This window comes from Sinocyclocheilus rhinocerous, unplaced genomic scaffold (assembly GCF_001515625.1).
Source record: "Sinocyclocheilus rhinocerous isolate Xijiao unplaced genomic scaffold, SAMN03320098_v1.1 scaffold1426, whole genome shotgun sequence".
Taxonomy (NCBI): Eukaryota; Metazoa; Chordata; class Actinopteri; order Cypriniformes; family Cyprinidae; genus Sinocyclocheilus; species Sinocyclocheilus rhinocerous.
Window position 1 is genome coordinate 277,980 of NW_015630392.1, and position 18,656 is coordinate 296,635.

The window sequence follows — 18,656 nt, forward strand, 5'->3', positions numbered from 1 at the left end:
CTGAAGACTGGAGTAATGGCTGTTGAAATAAATAAATTACATTTAAAATTCTTTATTAATTGTTTTGAATTGTAATAATGTTTCACAATTTAGCTATTTATTACTGTACATTTAATCAAATAAAAGCAGCCTTGATAAGCATAAAATACTTTCAAAAACATTTTAAAAAATCTTACCCACCCCACACTTTTGAACAGTAGTGTATGCAGGTCATGCAATGATATGCTCAATAAGTAAAACGTGATTTACAGTCAGACGGCTGCCGCCAACAGGGTCATCAGGACCCTGATTTAAAGCTTACCAAACTAATACATAAAACATAAAATATTGATTTTATATTATTTTATTAGGTGAGAGGAATGAGACCACAGACTGATACCATAAAACTAGTACAGCTATGTAAGCAATCGGTTACCAGGGGCAACTATTTAGTTTAGCAGTCATTACACAAAAATATTTGAGTGCAGAATGACCAATCAGAATCATGTATTCAGGACACCCGAGTAGTAAAACTTAAACATATGCAGATGTGCATGTGTTTAACTGTGCACGTGTGTTGCATTGATTTGGTCAAGCTCAACTCCCTCAATCTTTCTCTCTCCCTCTCTCTATTCACCTCTAGCAGCGCACCCTCCATCATCCCCCTCAAACGTTGCCCGGCTCTTATGAGGTTCCGGCTGGCTAGCTCCAGGTGGTCTATGATGTGTATGAGGGGCTGTCATCTGTTCCCATGCTCACGTACTTGCCACATGGGCTGCAGTAGAGAGCGCCACACCATTAACAAGCCATAAAAACCAACCCAACCCTTTTAAAACATCAGAACACTGAGGAATAACTGCTCTCACCAAAGCCACTCAACCTAACATCGGCTCGGCGCGCACAATAGAGACATCAGGGGCTGGATAACAAGGAAGTGACATGCAATGTGAAGGAATGATGATTTCTTTTGCTCTCATGACTACAGAATGGAGGGGGCAGGAGTATGGCTATACACACACACACACACAGTGTGGCCCTAGGCTAGACACTGGCTTGTTCGTGTACAGGCACTCAGTGAAGTGAACCCTCATCCACATTATCTACATCCATTGACTCCTAAAGCTTCTTGTGTGCTGCCTCATTAAGTCTGCGCTGACACAGAGAGACCGCGCCAGGTCTCCTTTAGTCGCCAGCCTCCGTGCATGTGTGTGTGTGTGTGTGTATTTGTGTAAGTGTGTGTCTGTCTCTACAGCATGAGCTGGGCATCACCTCCAGCAAAATAAAAAGCCTGCACTGCTCTGTGGCATCACTTTGTTAAAAAAATAAGCACCGGTCATCTTTATCACAACGAGACGACAATCAATCCCACAATCCTTCACTCTGCACTAAAGAAATAATCTGACTTGTGTGACTGTTTGTGTACATGAAAACAGATTTTCGACAAATAATAGCTGTGATGTGACAAGACAAAGATTCAAATATGGAAAAGCACACCCACAGTTGAGACAAGAAGACTATTATGACATCACAGAGAACACCCTGGGGTCAAACGGCAAGCATCTATGTGGCGTTGCCTTGACAACACATGTGCGACTCCTGCTCCAGGCATCAGAATCACTGGGATGAATAACTAAGAATTAACGGTGACATTAGCGATACTCTCTGGAGAGCAGCCTCATTCAGGTGTATGTGCGTTCATGCCCTTGGCCCAGCCCCATGCACAAATAACCACTATGACAATATGTGTGGGTGTGGGTGTGGGTGTGTGTGTGTTTGTGTTTGTGTTGTAAACTGGCAGAGGGTTTGGGGTATGGAAATCAAATGACATAATAATATTAGTAAGGTTGCGCCCTTTTAAGCTCCATTTGACATCATATTCTATATATTCATATCTAAATCATATTCTACTACTGAAATGACAGTCTCATGAACTGTATGCTCCAAATTAAACGTCTTTTAAATTCCAATTCAGTTTCTGTGTTTAAAATAATGCAACAAACAAGATGCAGAATTGCATTTTAAATTTAAATGTATAGAAGAATTTTAAAAAAATGTATTCAAAGAATGAATTTTATGAAGCTAGAAAAACTCTTTGAAAGTTGTGAAAAAAATTTGACAGCCTCGAAGTATGGATAGATAGATATAGATAGATAGACAGACAGACAGACACAGACAGAGATAGATAGACAGACAGATAGACAGATAGTTTCAAAATGCTTTATTTAATCTAACAAAGCTCCAAAAACATTTTGATCCAAGCTCACTGAATACACCACAACTGCCCACATTTATAATGAAACAACTCCTATTCTGTGTTAACAACGAGGAAGTAGGATAGATAGTAGGATAGAATGGCTACTATTATTCCGTAGTATGAACTAAACCAGCATAACAAGAAAATACTATTACTCCACTTGATATAAAACGAACAACAAAAGCGAGATGTGGGGGAAGTCCACAACACATTATTATTGTAATCCTGTCACAACGTAATTCAGGCTTTGCAAAGACTGTTGCCGAAGGGTGGGTGCTCTTGAGTAAAAGCCATTTCTCATTTCACATGCTGACAAAAACGGTCTGTTTAATTCTGAGGGTTAAAAAGAGTATGGAAAATGAGCATGAAAACTAAATTATGGGGACCTGAGGGAAAATAAATGAATGAAAAATGAAAAAAGTATGGCATGACCCCTTTATGTGACCAATCATGCACTGTTCTGTACTATAGCCCCGGTCCTTCTACTCAAGCAGTGAGAGATGTATGTGTGCTTGAGGGGGGTCATTCATTCAGGTAATCTAGCTAAGAATGGAGAGAGATAAGGGGGAACAAACCTTGCAGCTGGGCGGGCTCTCCTATGGGCCGTCCGACAGGCAGGGAGGGTGGAAAGAGAAGGCAGGGTGACAGTTAGTCAGCAGCTCTATGATCACATGAGGGTTAGATGGTGGAGGAGGGGTCAGACATGTGGGTCATGGTTCACTCATGGTGACCGTATGGAGGGAGACTGGGCTGCCATGGTTTTGCATGTCTTAAATTGTCAAAATACAGTAGAACTAGAAAAATAACCATTGTTATGGTGTGAGTTCCTTCTAAAATGATACTTTTGTCATCATTTACTCACCCTCTTGTCATTCCAAAAAAATAATAAGAACAACTTTAATTATATTTTTTGTCATTTTAACTCAACAGCACTTGTGCTCACTTTTATTACTAGAAAAAGACCTATACTTGTAAACTTCTCTTTTTGTGTTCCACAGATGAAAAAAACTATACAGGTTTGGATCAATATTAGGATGGTTAAATGATGCCAAAATTTGATAAACTATTCCTTTCGCATTCATTATCCTAAAACGCTTCCAGTGGTTTGTCATATACAAATGAACAAACTTAAAGGGATAGTTCACCCAACTCACCCTCGTGTCCAAACCTGTATAACTTTCTTTTATCTGAAGAATGCAAAATAATATTTTGAAGAATGTTGCAACTGTTTTTGACCATATAATGAAAGGCAACTGGGTCTAAAACAATACTGGACTCCAATGACTTTCACTGTATAGACAAAAAAAAAAAACACATTCCACAGTGAAAAGGAAGTCATACAGGTTTGGAAAAAGCTGGAGTATGAGTAAATGAAGACATTTTTGCATGAACTAGTTGCATGCAAACCAAACAATTTCAGTTCCCATTGACTTTCATTGCATTTTTTGTCCATACAATGGAAGTCAATGGGACACCGAAACTGTTCAGTTACCAACATTCTTCAATATATCTTCTTTTGTGTTCCACAGAAGAAAGGAATTCATATAGTACAGGTTTGGAACAACATGACAAAATGGACCTTTTGGGTGGACTATCCCTTTAACAACTTTGTATATGATGTACAAGAGCGTGTCCTCTAACGTTCAATCCTGAACCTTTCACAGATCACAGCGGTGCAATACAAGAGACCCTGGAAAAGTGAAACGGAGAGAGAAAAAAGCGATACAGCTGAGACGAGTGAGGGAGAATCAGCATTGGACAGAGGGGGGTGAAGAGGCTGACTACAGCTCAATCCACTAATAAAGGCAGATGAAAGGGAGGTTAAACACAATATGCTAATTGAAATGTGTTGGCTGATTAAGGGCGATTGAGAGGAGAGTGGACGTGCTGTGAGTTCTGTACGCCGGTGATTAGTGCAACATTAGTGTCTGCATGCTTTTCCTTGCGACGTGCCCAAATGGACGGATGGAGATAGAGGTGTGGGGGGGAGGAAGTGGATGGAGAGGTGAAATAAGTAAAGCCTCTCCTACTGTTCCTATACTCTCACCCAACATGAAAAGCAAAGAAAACCACAGGAAACTTGTCAAACCCCAAGGACTGCATTGAGGCCTGAAAAACAATCCAGGCTATGTGCGTCTAGCAAAACACAAACATTATAAAACATCACACCTTATCACAAGGAGTGTCAAGAACATGTCAAGGTGGAAGTGTGGGATACTAGGCCGAGTTCCTCGCTGTATTGTTTGAGAGGCCTTGTGTTTTGTGTCTGCTTGTTTGTTACTCAAGCTTATTTTCCCCTCTCTTGTCTTGCTTATCTGTCAGTCTGTCTGTATTTTTATTACTATTATTTTTCAGTGCATAATCTTTTGTGTGTGAAGGTCTCTCAGGAGCACAAGGGATTTTTTTCTGCAGGCTTTATTGTTTTCCGCTGCACAGCTGTAGACCCACGGGGTGCCCCCTGCAGGTGTGAGAGTGTGTATGTACTTATACGTGTGTGTGATTTCTAGCATTCGCTCTCAAGAGTGCGTGCTTGTGTCGACTCTCCCCCCACCAACAGGGCACGCCGCTGCGCAGAGGTGATCATCAAGGGGTGCTGTGCTAAATGAAGACTAAAATTAAAAGCAGTGCACTGAGATGCCTGTGACTACGCGGGCACATCCCCGTGAGGGTGGCCTGACAGTGGGACACGACATCTTTTTGCCCCCAAACGAACAGCCTGGCTCAGAGGGGGTCTGTTATATTAATATGAATATAAACTCACTGAGCTGGATCGAGCTCCCCTTCTCATTTTCATCTGCATCCCTGTCATTTCAGGAACAAATCAAAATGGCGTCTTTTATGTGCTTGTATCGCCAAAGTGTAATTTAAAGTCTTTTTTCTTTATTAGACAGATGCTGTAGAGTGTAGAGTAGAGTAGAGAAGTCGTCAGAGTTGGGTAAACATCTTTAGCAGTGAATGGGCGACTACCACAAATATATTTTTTGCATTCCCATTTGCTCAAATAGCAAAAGAAAAACTCCATGACTTTCAAAAAAGGAAAAAAACAGAGGGAGACTGATAACGGCAGTCAAATTTATCGTCACTCCCATAGACGCTGTATTAGAAACACCTTCGCATTAGCCTTAACTAGTTTTTTGTAATTTAATGCAAAGGTAATATAATACAAAGTATAGTGTTATAAATGCACATACATTAAAAAAAAAACTGAAAATACAAAAAACTTTATTTACGATGCTGATGACCGTTGAAACGCGTCATCACAGTCTTGTGAAAAGGGTCCATTGCCAAGATTCTGTTTCTCTGGTAAGTAAGAGTCCTTCACTACTGTATTTCCCACAAACAGCCCTGTAGTGTGACAAATTAAATCACAGACATTTAATACAATCTGGCAATCAGTATGAGATTATAAAAAACTGCATGTATAATAAATATACAAAAAAAAAAATTTACATGGCAACTACTTGCGTTGTGTAAATAGATGTGTTTTACATATATCTGAATCACAGTGTTCAGTAAAAAGTCTCTATTTCAGAAAAGATCATTTATTTTCAGAATAAAAAAAAACTATTAGTCAAGTTCAAGCAGACCAATGGGATGCGACCACTTTGCAGGTTGACAGAGTGTCAAGCCAATGAGAGAAGATCCTGAGCAGAAGCTGAACAGATGATCACTGCAACATGAAACTAATGATAATGCAGTATAAAAACCACACAGTAAATATAAGTCTGCATGACCTGGTGCAGTCTGGAGCCGTCGGTTGTCTGATGAAATCAGGGCAGCGCTAATGAAATTCATTTTTCCCGTACACACGGATTGCCGCCTCCGTGCTAAGGAATATCGTTACGCGGTCTCTCCGCACAGAGACAAACGTCTACATTAAATAATCACATGGCTTCAATCAACAGGCAGGGAAAAATAAACCCACATTCCTCCAGGCTCACCGCCTCCTGGAGAACGGAGCTCTGATCGCATTCGCCTGCCTCACCAGTCGGATTAATTAAAACACTAGGCTTTTTCCACCCCTCCCATCTCAGTGTAATCAAGCTCTTTTGCAGCAAACCGCAACAGCCCGAAATCTTTATCGATTCCCTCACCTATGCTCAACGCCGGTTACATGCAAATGCAGCAAGCAGCGAAGATTTGAAACGACACCAACATAATCTAAACCTAAATTAAAGATCAAGTCACAAAACCTCGAGGTGCCCTACCCACCTGAAGCATGCCTTAGGAAGCCTTCAGGTATGTAAAACGAATGTTAAAGGTGTGTGTGGGATTTTTTTTTTTTTTTAATTTGTGAGAGGAAAGTCTCTTGTGATTGGTGCAGGTTCCTCTTGGGCTGCTGGCGGAGCAAAGTGACGATACAGAAAATGACACAGGCAGCGTGCTTACGCAGTGGTGGGGCGCTCACAGGAAGGACACAAGAGAAAAGAGGAGAGAAGAGGAACAGAGGGGAGCAGATGTTGCAAGTTTGAGGAGGTAAACTGACTGAGATGAGGTGTCACCTCAGCCTACTGGTGACTGTTAGAGTGAGAGAGTGGAGGGGGACGGAGCTGGAAAGAGTGAGAGGAAGGGAAAGTGGGGGGGATGTGGGAGACTAGGTGAGGTATGATCACACCTCTGCAAAAAGGTAGTACGACTGAAACGGGGAACCGTGTGTCTGTGTATCCACAAGCCAGGAGGATGTTGCAAAAAAAAAAAGCTGAATGTGTCTGTCTGTGTATGCAGTCTCTTATCAGATGTGTCAATCATATATAAGAGCAGGTATGTGTGGGTAGGACTGCACAGGGACTTCCACACATCAACTACATTCACATCTTCAACATATATGCAACAACCACACGCACACACACAAAACTGCTTTTGGCAGAGATGCACGCATGAATATGCATAGTGAAAGCACTGATGAAACACGGGAGGCGGAGAGATCAAATTTGTGCGATTTACACAGCTGCCAAACTGTGAGCAAAAAGCACAAAGCTAAATTGTTCTATTTAACACGGCGGAAGAAGAACATGTTGCCTACTAAATACTCACTCAATAAGTAAGTCAAATAATCAGCAACAATTAAATACATGTATGTCACAGTGAAACTACACTGAGTCCATTTGCTGTCAAAATTCAGCTATTTCAGCAATTGTTTGATATTGACATGACAAATCAGAAAGCACACCTAATATAAATGAGGCTGTCTAAAAAATGACTGATTCCTAAATTGCTGCATACAATTATTATAAGAAAGGACCATTCTTGATTTAACACGACTTATCGCAAATTTCATTTCTTGAATCGCTTGAAAGTAAGATATTTAAGAGTAAGGTATTTTTATAAATGCATTTGTACATAAATAACATGCCTAAACTGATTTAATCTACACTGTTCTGGAAAATGAAAAAAGGCTTTCAAAATCTGACCAGTTCTTATGACCGTGATTAAAGTATGAGGCTGGGTTGTGGTTGTCAGTCTACATACAGCCAAATAAATATAAAGTCTCATTACTATTATCCTTGGTCACTCCAAATGTTTTACAAGTGGCCACAGAGCTGCGTAATGTAAGTGTCCCTGTTGTATATGTTTTATTATTATTTTGGTTAAAAAAAATAAAACTTAACACTGTGCATGCTTGCAAATTCCAGCATAAAAGGCGGGCTAAAATATCAAAGTCTTATAATAGCCTAACTAGTCATATATCAAAGCTGACAGATAGTGTAGCTATTTAATGACTGCTTCGAAATCTCAAAAAGAAAGAGGAAGACAGAGTGCAAAAGCGCTAAAACTAGAACTCCTTTGTGATCTCGCTTCAATTTTCTGGTGCCTAATCCAAAGTCTGATAAAGGTTAATACACGACTCCCTTTTCATTATTCAAAGACGTCATCAATCTTTGAAGAGGGGTGGAAAAATAATAAAATAACAACGGCACTTAAAATAATCTGCCTCAATTCCATAATTAATCTCCTCCAGCTTTTCTGACAATTATGATGTTAATTAACCCAAAATTCCCTTCATGGCGATGGGGAGAGACATACGATCCGCCTTGCCGTCTCACATGCAGTCTTTATCTCTAGCATCAGTATCTTCAGAGAGGAAAAGAGAGAGAGGATGGAGGGATGAAAGGAGAGAGCACTCAGCATGGTCCAAATTGGAGTGTGTTGGTCTGAGACTGGGCAGGTTGGATGCAGTTAAGTTGTGATTGAATGGTGAAGGGTCAGGTGAGATGGGAAAGAGGGATGGGAGAGAGATAGGTGGATGGATAGAAACAGGGTGGGAGGTTAAAGTCAGGGCGGTTAATATGGGAATAATTGGGTGCTAAGCACTTTCATGCTCATTATATGAAGAAGAAAATGAACATGGAACCAAAGGGCCCTTGAATTAAACTCAAAATTCCTCCCACCTAAAATAAGGACAGACAAAAAGAAAAGTGTAGATTGCGAACACACACACAAGTCTATGTGGTTAGGCACAATGGCCTTTCTAAAGACAGATGCAGCATGCTCACTAGGACTCTAAGAATATATCACGCGGCTCCGCTCTAGTATTGGCTGTCAGGACTGGAGAAGGCCGGGAAGTTGCTGAGGCTCAGAGCATTGCGCCGTTTGTTCTGTGAAATTACTCACAGGCCCAGCTCGTTAATCTACACTACAGTGTGCTGCAGCAGCAATTATTACTTAAAGAATAACAACACCAAGGGAGGAGGCATATAAAACAACTACAGAGGAACTGTTCAGTTAAGCTCATATACTGCAGCCAGGGCCACTAGCCAAAGAAACATAGGAAGGAAAATATCATCCACCAGGAGCCAATCATTAAAAAGTCCCACCCAGCACTCTATGGCATGTTAGCGTTGAGGAAACACATTCGAAACATTCCTATAACATAATTAGATAAGCCACAGAGCCCTTTATTAGTCCACCTAACCTAACATAATTAGAATTCCTACATTGGTAAATAACATCCCCTCCACGTACACATGTAGTTACTCTATTCGTAAAATATCTGCAACAAAGAGCAAAATGCGTGTAATTGTCCACGACAGGCTACAGGAATGAAATGAAGGGGAATAAAAGAGAACCTAATTGTTTGTTGGCCTTTGCTGAAGGAGTGAGACCTGCAGTCCTGGTCTCGGCTGCATGGTGAAGAGTTAACAGAGCAATCAGACCTGCAGCCGAGGCCTCAGCTGCGTAGTCAAGTGTTAAACAATGGAACAGCTGTTGAGAGCGATGTCTGCACTTCCAGAAATAGAGCTGTTCATTTTACCTGTCTGTCTCACACCTGTGTGCAGGGAGTGAGAGAGAGTGCTGGGGCAAGACTAAGGCAGCAAATAAGGGTAGGAAAGCAGGAGGAGAGACTGGCAAGCAGCCAAACACACACACACACACACACATGTAAATACGCATGTACACACGCGCACTAGCAAAGGAAACTATGTGGTCGACTTACCGATCATATGATTGGCAACATGGATCTGGATCTCTCGTTCCGTCTCAAAGGTCATTTGGCATTTGATGCACTGATACGTCTTCTTCTACAAGGAAAGATACAAGGTTGGAATTCACATTGAACAGGCTTTTTTTAAATTTCCAAACACACGCATACAACAGACCTATCCTATGCTGCAATGAGAGGGGAAAAGGCAGAGATTCTCCTATCTGTTACACTGAGCTGAGACAAAAGCACAGGTAAAGATTGAGCTTCCCTGGAAGTTCACTGTCAATATCTAGTGAAGTGAACAGGCTGTACAATAGCCCAGCAGGATGAGGCTGCTGAACCCTCTGGGGCCAGTAGTAATGTAGCCATGAATTCACACATCTCTCTTTGACTCAGAACATTTTGGGAACACAGGGAACTTATACACTAAAAATACTGCCAGAAAATGGTTGCTGGCAATGCCTCCCCTTTTCAAAAGAAATTGCATAAAATTCTTCTTTGAATTGTCAAAAGAAAAGAGATAATAGGAAAAGAAACACAAAAAGAGAAAAAGGTAGAGAAAGAACACAAATTTGAGAACTAAAGGAAAACCTCAAATGACCTAAAAATACCCTAAGCAAATACATAACCATTTTGTGATAGAACTTTTCTCTCAAAAGGCCCAATGCTTGTTGACAATGGCTAAGAGTCATCTTTGATCTTCTGTTTTCATATTGAACTATCAAGTACATTTTAATACCCTTTCAGACAAAAGAACATATAATTAAGACAGTAATATCAGGTTATCAGAGGGTGAGGCTTTGACACTTACTTTAGGGACAGGTGAAGCATCGGTAACTTTCTTAGCGCCACTGGTCTCAGGGCTCATCTCGGGATGGTCCACCTGAATATGGCTTTCCAGGTCTTCCAGGGTCTCAAATTTAACAGCACACTCTGGGCAGCGCAGTCCAGTGGTGCACTTCTCCCCAGCCTCTTGTGGGGTGACAACAACAGTTGGGGACTGGCCATTTGTACCCCGACTCATGCAGCCAGCACAAAGACCGTAAGGCAGGCCGTTCACATCAATCTTGACCAGTTCTTGCTTATTCTTGAAGTCTTTGAGACACAGGGCACATTTATAGAGTTTGTGGGCCTGCAGCTGGCCATTGGGAGATGATGAGGCTGATCCTCCTCCTCCACCACTGACCCCAGAAGACGAGAGCTTCTGCATGTGAAAAGTTCCATGGATTTTCAGTTCGAGCGTTGAGGTGACAGTTTGCATGCAAACTACACAGCGGAAGCCTGTGAGGGAGTTCCTCAGATCAGGGTGCATCTGGCAGTGTTCTATAAACTCTTCCTCACTCTGCAGGGGCATCTTACAGATACGGCAGGTGCCTGTGTCCAGGCTCTTGCTGTGGGTGACCTTGTGCTCAGTAAGAGTAAGCAGTGAAGGGAAGCGTTCACCACAGATGGGACACATGTAGTGTTTTGCTGGGCCACGGTGCGTCTGGGCATGTTCCCTCAAGCCGTTCTCAGAAAAGAAGGTCCGTGAGCAAACATTGCACTTGTGGTTACCCTTGATGAAGTCAGCCTTCTTTTTTCTTGAGCCTGCATCGTCCTCACCAGGCCTGATATTGTGGTCTCGAAGGCGGTGATTTTGAAGCAGAGACTCCATGGTGTAGGCCGCACCACAGATGTCACAGGCATACATTGGCTCTGAGGCATCAAGCTCCTCTTCACCACCACTAGCTTCATGGCTGTTCGCTGTTTCCTGATTTCCTCCTTTTAACAGCATGTTCTGCAAATCTGCTTGCTCAGCAGCTGCAGTCGATCCTGCTGTAGAACGTTTAGAGCTCTGAGTCACCCCATTGGGCGTTCCATTTTGGCTTCCTCCATTTCCATTGCCATTTCCTCCATCAAAAATGCAGTGCTTCTCTCTGAGATGTCTTTCCAAAAGAACAATGGCTTGGAAGGCCTTCCCACAAAGCCGGCAGTTATACTTTTTACTGTGAGTAGTGATGTGACACTGGAGCTCTACTTCTGTGCCAAAGGTCTCCCCACAGAATATGCATTTGCGTGCTTTTCCTGTTGCCACGGTACTGGTAGGGTGACCCAAATGACTGTGCTTCACATGTAACTGCAGGTCACTTTCTTTGCGGAAGTCCCAAGCACAGGCCGTACAGCGATACATTTTCTTTTCATTGCTGTGCTTGACGGCCAGGTGGACTTGTATGGACACCTTCGAATCGAAGACTTCCTGACACAGTGTGCAGTGGTACAGCACAAAGGTATGCATGTCTAGCAAGTGCTTTTGCAGATCATCTACAGAAGAGAACTGTTTGTCGCAGCTCTCGCAGACGTACTGGGTGGAAGTGGTGGTGTAGTGAATGGTCAAGTGCTGAAGCAGTGCTTCTTGAGAATCAAAGTCCTCTTTGTTGCACTGTGGGCAAGACTGTCTCCTCAGTAGCAGTTCCAAGTGGGACTTGAGATGGGCTTGGAAGCCCTCAAAGCTGGTGAATCGAAGGTCACACTGATTACAGGGATAGTCTCCATTAGCAACTGCTGGAGTGCTGTCACCAGTTACCCTATGGCGTTTAGGGGAGGATATCTCCACGTCAGATGAGGCTGGGCTCAAGTCTGCCACTTTGACTTTGCGCTTGTTGTTGGCGAGTGGGATGTTCTTGTGATTCTCCTTAATGTGTTTAGTGAGTTTGAGAAGGGAACCGAAGATGGGAGAGTTGGTGCAGTAAGGACAAGAATACACTTCCATGAAGGACTGTGAGGGCTGCAAGACTGGGGACTCCATCTTGGTCACACCTCCCCCAGTGCTGCAATGGGTCTGTTGGATGTGCTCGTTGAGTGAGGACTCTGTAAGGAAACCCATAGAGCACTGGTTGCAGAAGAAAGCATGGTTGCCCTCCAACGTGGTGGATCCAGCAACAACACCACCACCAGATAAGCAGTGAGAAACACGAATGTGCTCTTGCAGGCTGTTGATGTCTGCAAACATGTCAGGACAGTAGTTGCAATGAAAGGCCGAAACGTTACTGAACTGCAGAAGGGGAAAGTTTGACGCAGAGCTCCCACTGGATCTATGTGCTTTGCGCACATGCTCATTAAGGTTATAGAGAGTAGGCAGGGTTTCCAGACATAATTGGCAAGTGTGGCTCTGCTGAGGTTTATCTGCATGGATAGTCTTCAGATGAATCTCAAGGACAGCCAGGCTGTTGAAATCTCTCTTGGAGCAATACGGACAACTGTAGGTTACTTTGCCTGTCCAGCTTCCATCGTCATGATCAGAAGAAGGTGCAAGCTTTCGTCTGCTCTGTCCAGGCTTAAGGGTGAAGTCTGGGGTTGATCCTCTCTCCAGGGAGGCACTGGAATCAGGGGTAGCACTGCTCATTGATGCCACACTTCCCAAGACTGGATCAGGACTGGCACTGTGGTTGCTGGAGTCTGGCTGCCGGTGGCTGTCAAGATGGCAATAGACATCCTCTACAGATGGGAACTGCTCAGCACACATGGGGCACTTGTGTTTCTTGTTGGCATGCGTTCTATCAATATGGGTGAGTAGAGTGCCTTCATCGCTGAAGATTTCAGGGCAGTGGATGCATTGAAGCTCTGCGCGGTCTGAGAGCTGGGGATGCTGCGTCAGCACGTGTTTCTCAAGTTCATCTGTCTGACTGAATGTCTCCTCGCAGTAATCACACATGTATAGGTCCTGGTCCTGGTCAGCTACATCACTGCTAGATCCATCTCGCTTACCCTGGTCTTTCTTTGCCAGGTGTTCCTTGTTCTTCCGATGAGCTTGCATGTGGCTCTGGAGAGAGGAGGTGGAAGAGAAGCCACGCTTGCAAATGCTGCACTTGAATGGTTTGCTGGAACTGTGTGTCTTGAGGTGGATCTTGAGATGATCGCTGCGAGAAAATGCTGCCTCACACTCCTGGCAACTGTATTTCTTGTCACCGGTGTGCAGCTTGACGTGACGATCACGGCTGCGCTTGTGTTTGAACAAACGACTGCAGAAGGTGCATTTGAAGGGCAGCTTGTCACTGTGGATCTGCTCATGGCGCTTCAGGTAGCTAAGGCGACTGAAGGACTTGTCGCAGAACTGGCAGGGATAAGGCAGGCCAGAGCCCCCTTCTTCCTCCCCTGTGCCCATGCCCATATCGCAGCAGCCATCCCCTAGCATCTGTGACGGCGATGCCACGTCTTTGCTAGAGGGAGAGGACGCCACCCAGGAGAGCCCCGGGTCATCATCACCATCTGCAATGCAAAACACAGACAGAATTAAAATGTTAAAGAGGCAGAGAAAATATCAAAATAGAAGCAAAGAACTAAAGACAGCAAACCCCAAAGGAGTAGAGAAATAAGGACAAAGATGTATTTTTTATCCTCTTATCCTCCCTCAGCAAACAAGCTCATGCCTATATCCCCCAGATTTGGATCTGCTTTATCATATTTTCATTATGGTCACCAGATTGAAAAGCTTCTCAAAAGTGATTAGAGCACATTCAGAAAGGAAAGCCCTCTTACTGGACAATGCATACAAAATCATAGCACTGGATTATTTATGTTTTTTCGCTGTTTGTGCAAACACGGCCAGTCTAGATTAATGCAGGCATACATTATACAAAGATATACAAAGCGAGTTTATTGTTTACTCTTAATTCTGTCCTGCTTTGTGCAATCTGATGGGGCCTGACACAGTCCACACATCATCTATTTAGCATCTCAACTAGCAGACTTCGAAGGAAAGCAAGGGAGAGAGCTCATGACTTATTGAGCAGGGATGCTGCGAGCACAAAGTTCCACTGTGGCTCAGACAAACACAGAATTTTCTATCAGTGCACTGTTTGTTTGCTTTATTTTCTCTAAGTTGTATGTTCACTTTTAATGCGTTGAAAAAGCCTCTGGTATAACAGATCCAAAAAAATGTATGTTTACAGAGGATAATGCTCCACATCCCCTAAAAGCTCCATCCGCACTCACAAGCCAAATGCAACAATGGCCTCCTATGCTCAGTATTCTCATTAGAAATGAAAAACACACTGAAACAGAGTCACAATCTACGACCTAATGCAATGGGACAAGGGAAAAGGAAAAAAAGAACAAAGAAAGTGCATCACCTCAGCGTGTATTTTATAAATTAATAACTTCAACTCCATATGGCAGTTGTAGGATTTTACTTCCGCCCACTACTCTCCCATTACACAAAGGTGAGCACAGCAGAATTTGTAGAAAATAAATCAAGTGATGAATCGATCCACTTTAAAATGTAGGTGCTGTGCAGAACAAATAAATCTCCATGGGGGTTTGTGGGTAGAAATTTGTAAAACCATGAATTATGAATTTAGCTCTAAGCGAGAAATGAATTCAGAGCTGGAGTAAAGAAAAAGTTAAAAAATAGAGATATCAGTAAAGTAATCAGTAAAATAAGAGAAGGAGGGTTGACATTAAGAAAATACTTGAAGTCATTCTATCAAATGGGAGCCTTTTCCAGGTTAAGGTAATTTTTGTAAGATTCAAATTTACAATTTAAGTATTTCATAAATAAAGTTGTGGCATCTCGAGCTAAATTAATTCATTTAATATATGTTGGATTTACTTCCCCTACTGTTAAACAGAATAAAAGGAAAAAGTGATTTTAAAAAAAGGCATTTAGATTTTTTTGACTTTTGAAAAGTTCACGTCTTGAAAGGATGATGATGCCACAAGAAGTTTTTTGGTTCATGCCATTTTTAATACATAACAAAAGAGAAATATGTTGTCTTTTAATTAATATATCAAATAAAAACAGAGAAAGAGAGAAAAAAAGAAAGTACTCATGTTTGTGCCCATGTGTACCCTCTTCTATACCTCTTTCATTTTCTGTTTCAGTCTCTCTCACTTTCTCATATTACATTTAGCGTAAGACATCCCGGCCCACCTCTCACATACCTCCTCTGCCTCTTTCCCCTCTCTCCTTCAAGTACAGTGCCCTCCCCCTGTTCTGTTCTCATGCTTTTGTGTCCGTGTCAGGATAAGAGCCATCCCAACACAACCTAAAACCCTTGCAGCACGGGAGAGAAAGTGTTGCAGTGGCCCAATGAAAGAGCCCAGATGAAAAGCCCATAAGGGACTTAACCATGGTGGATTCTTTGGCTGCACAATGAGACCGTGGCCCCTGACAGGCCATTCTCTGATCCAGCCACTGTGGAGGTGAGAGGGGGCGGGTATGGTGGTGATGGTGGGGGTGCCGACTGACAGGTATGCCTTCTTGCTAAGACACAGACATGTACCACAGTGCAAGAGATACAAAGAAACACTTGCTTGAATTCAGAGCCAGAAAAAAGGAGGGGAAAAAAGAGGCAGAGTACAGGAAAAGAATGGAGCCCAAAAGTAAAAAAACCTCCTGGCACATGTGGTCATTCTGGCGAATTATAAATCTATTAATGCTAATGCAATCCCTCTGACTGCGACAGAATGTGAGAAATCACTTTTGAGAAAGAGGGAGATTATAGTCATTAAATAGCTTTAATCCTCAGAAGTGTGGCTGTCGGAAAATGGAAGATCACATGGCTTTTAGGGGGCTTTTGTCATCTGTCCACCGGGGGACTTGGCAAGAGCACTAAACAGGGTAAGAAATTTCAATGAAAAGTTAAATTAGAAAAGAAACAGAAAGAAAAAAGTGAGGGGGGAGAGAGAAAGAAAAGAACTGGCGACTGGAATGGGCGCAAAAACATGGGGCTCCTTCCACGCTCCCGTTCTTCCACATTTACAGGTTTGACCGACCTTCCCTTTCTTTTCAGATTTTCTTCTTCTCTGACAGTTTGTTTCTCACTTGTTCCACATTCCATCACCAAACTTTTTTTCATGTTGTGACTCATTACCGAATTAACAAGGCTGCTCTGGTGGTTGCCCCTGGCGTTGGCCTTCTCCTTGCCAGCCTGTCCCATGTGAAGGGGTGGAGCACAGGATGGAAGGGTGTAGCGAGGGAGGGAAGAATGGGAAGACAGGACTGGCAGAAGGACACATTCTGATGTCCAGGGATGGGCCTGCCACCCCGTCTCGAACAGGGCCTGGTAATTGGGACCATGATAACAGAAACACATGGTGATGGCGGCAGCCACCCCAGCACCTAATCTGCAGATAATTCTATGAGGTTCAAGAGCAGACCCCCCCACCCTGCACAGACCCCCATGCCTCCACCGGACCGGGCTGGGCTGAACCACATTGGGCCAGTTAATGGGCTAGCCAAAGCGCTGGCATGCCGGGCCGGAAGCGTGGTGGAAGACGGTAATGAAGACGTGCTCGGTCTGATGTCTTTCCTCTCTCCTCTTTATCAGACACAAGGACAGATGGGGGGGGGGAGATCCCTATTCTAAAGTATAAGTAGTATGTTATCAGTGACCCTTGACGTCAACACGCTAATGCTGATAGCCTCAAGCTATGCTAATTATAATAGTAATGGACCTTAGTAAGGGTAAATGCCATATTAAATTTGACATAAAAATAAGGCTAGATGTAGAGCCTGTACAAGGTTGTTTCATGGTGCTAATTGTTCAGCCGATAAAAACACTGAAATGACCTCTTTCTAAAAAAGTAAACAAAAAAAAGGTATTTTGGTGGCCCCTGACAGACTGTCAGAAAAAGGTACTTTTGACAAGGTATGATTAGACATGACTCAGGACCTTAAGATATTGAATAGACTTTACATCTAAGCCTCACAGCAGGATTTTTATTCATGTCAGATAGGGATGGACGATATTAGATTTTTGCCGATATCCGATATTTCTCAAATGATTTTGGCAATCATTCAGGCAAAAGTTCATTACAAGAATGACCACACTGCTGGTGTGATCCTTTCACTATCACACCCTGAGCACATGTAAGCTATTTGTCTTTTCGGCAAGGTATATCGGCATAATTTGTTCTTTTTTAATTTCGGCTGATGCTGATGTTTACATTTCAAGCCTTTACTGGCCGATTCCAATAACGTTCCGATAATATCATGCATCCATAATGTCAGATTAAATATGGTGCCTATCCCTAATGCTGCAAATTAGCCAGCTTTATCACTCTTTTCATCAACAGTACATTATACAAACTTTAATAGTGTAAACAAATTATTTGCTATATTTATTGTGTTCAAAGTTTTTGTTAATTAAAAAAAAAGATTTTATTTATTATAGAAGTAAGGACAAAAGTGCCTGTAACTGGGGGGAAAAACAAACACACAATTACAACTAGGGATGCACCGAATGTTCGGCAACCGAAATTATAAGAATAAGCGAAAAGATCGAATAAACTGTACTGAACAATGACGTGACGCGATCAAATAGCAACTAGCGTAGAGTGAGAGGCGCAATGCAACAAACATGTCAGCAGTGTGGAAGCATTTAAAACTGTCCGAGAAAGATGCAAAAATCATTACAAGCACCGACAGCGAGAGACTGTTTAGTACTGCATCGCATGTCTTCGATGAGAAGAGGAAGGGGTGATTGTTGCTGGTTACTGTAATGGCCTTAAAAAAATGGCCTTAAACAATTAGTAAATAAACTGCAGAACGTTATGTTTTCTAATACACGCACGAATTGCATGTATTCTGACAGCACTGCATGAGCTCACGGCGGATCTGCTTGTTAACCAGCGTTCAAAGTCCAAAGCGCGAGGAAAATCTGCGCTGAAACAGTGGTACTCGTCAGTTGCAAGGTCACATTTTTATGATTTTTTTACAAGGCACATGACAATGCGATACGTGCAACGTATTCGTAATGAGACTAGACCTGTCGCGATAATTAAATAACCGTCGAATCGCGATTATTTTATCTAATAGCGATTATTGTGCTTTTTATACGAGACAAGGGGGAGTCATACACCCAATTAATCGTCAGCCAAATTTCATAATCGTGACAGCCCTAAATGAGACTCATTTATAAATCTGCTGTTGTCAACAAAAAGAAGTGCTGAGGTCTTCCTGCGGGTTTCCGCCAAAATAAAAGTTGAGAAAAAGCAAGAACTCCATCAACATTCATAAAT

At 42.6% G+C, this 18,656-nt stretch overlaps 1 protein-coding gene across 1 annotated transcript in view; it reads right to left on the bottom strand.

The window, feature by feature from the left end:
- LOC107740334 (zinc finger protein 423-like) overlaps positions 1-18,656 on the bottom strand; it is a 149,281-nt gene that overhangs the window by 47,798 nt on the left and 82,827 nt on the right. The window contains exons 4-6 of the mRNA XM_016552751.1: positions 10,468-13,901; positions 9,669-9,753; positions 2,809-2,829 (exon numbers count right to left, since the gene is read on the bottom strand). Of these exons, the coding sequence (XP_016408237.1) occupies positions 2,809-2,829; positions 9,669-9,753; positions 10,468-13,901 (3,540 nt within the window). The remainder of the gene's footprint in view (positions 1-2,808; positions 2,830-9,668; positions 9,754-10,467; positions 13,902-18,656) is intronic.